Here is a 1162-nt window from a genome sequence, read left to right on the forward strand (position 1 = left end):
ATGGACAACAAGGAGGAGTTTTGTAAGAACGGCGGCATGCAGCTCATGTACGAGCGCTTGTCCGCAGGCACAAAGAAGACCTATGAGTCCTCCTTAAAGAAGTGGCACTTATGGCGTCATGTACGCCGAAAACCATTTATGTTAGGCACCGACGACGAGGCTGAGGAAAACGATCTTATGGAATTTGTCTACTGGGCTGGCATAGGCCATGGATACAAGCATTCCACCCTTCATGTGTGTCTATATGCACTCAGGTTTGCACACCTGGTCGCAGATGGCAGGGATATTCTCAAGGACAAGTTGCGACTTAAGATGGCCATGGCTGGCTTGAAGCGTCGACAGAAGTCCCCCAAGCGCAAGCATCCGGTGACAGTGGCACATATTAAGCAGATCCAACTGGGGTTGGACACTGGGCTGTGGGATGACTTGCTGTTACTCACCGCGGTGTCTTTCGGTTTCTCCTTTTTGCTGCGTGCCTGTGAATACCTGTCAAAGGATGGTGTGGTCCACGAGGACAAGGTCCTCCGCATGGAGCATCTCCACATCTTCCAGGCAGGTCACAAGTTGGGGTGGGAACAAATTATGGCAGCGGACGAGTTGGTCATCCACATCCCAGGCTCCAAAACAGACATCTACAACGACGGTTACAAGCTCAATATCAAACTGCGAGCAGGTGACACGCCGTCTGACATCAACCCGTTATGCCTCCTTAGGCAGCTGTACACAATGAACCCAGCCCGCTTCGGAGCCAACGGGTCCAAGCGGCCCGTGTTCTGCTTAGCCTGCGGTAGGGTCCTGGAGCGTAGCACAGTTAACACAGCGCTCAAAGCAGCGGCGGTGGCTCTGGGTCTGGACCCTGCTGATCACGCCACCCATTCGCTGCGGGCTGGTGAGCCTTGTATGCCAGTGATTTCTTTTCAGGAATTAATCCGAAACTGGGTTACATTATCGGAGAGCTACACGCAGCTAACGCACTAGGAGTCACAACACCTGAAACTCGCGATGATCTGCAAGATCGTTTGAAAAAATCACTTGCCGACCTAGGCGTGCCGATGCTCGAGCCAGCACCTGCTCTTGCTCACGAACCTGAGCCAGAGCCCGAAGCTGCTCCTGCACCCGAGCCTGCACTGGAACCAGCACCTGCTCCTCCTGCTGGGCCAGA

At 54.0% G+C, this 1162-nt stretch overlaps 1 protein-coding gene across 1 annotated transcript in view; it reads left to right on the forward strand.

The window, feature by feature from the left end:
* Nucleotides 1-1162, forward strand: part of AURANDRAFT_68547 (hypothetical protein) — a gene marked incomplete at both ends in the record, with an annotated part of 2101 nt that continues 939 nt past the window's right edge. Inside the window, 3 exons of the mRNA XM_009044245.1 lie at nt 1-115; nt 146-889; nt 922-1017. Of these exons, the coding sequence (XP_009042493.1) occupies nt 1-115; nt 146-889; nt 922-1017 (955 nt within the window). The remainder of the gene's footprint in view (nt 116-145; nt 890-921; nt 1018-1162) is intronic.

Source organism: Aureococcus anophagefferens (assembly GCF_000186865.1).
Source record: "Aureococcus anophagefferens unplaced genomic scaffold AURANscaffold_207, whole genome shotgun sequence".
NCBI classification, from domain to species: Eukaryota; class Pelagophyceae; order Pelagomonadales; family Pelagomonadaceae; genus Aureococcus; species Aureococcus anophagefferens.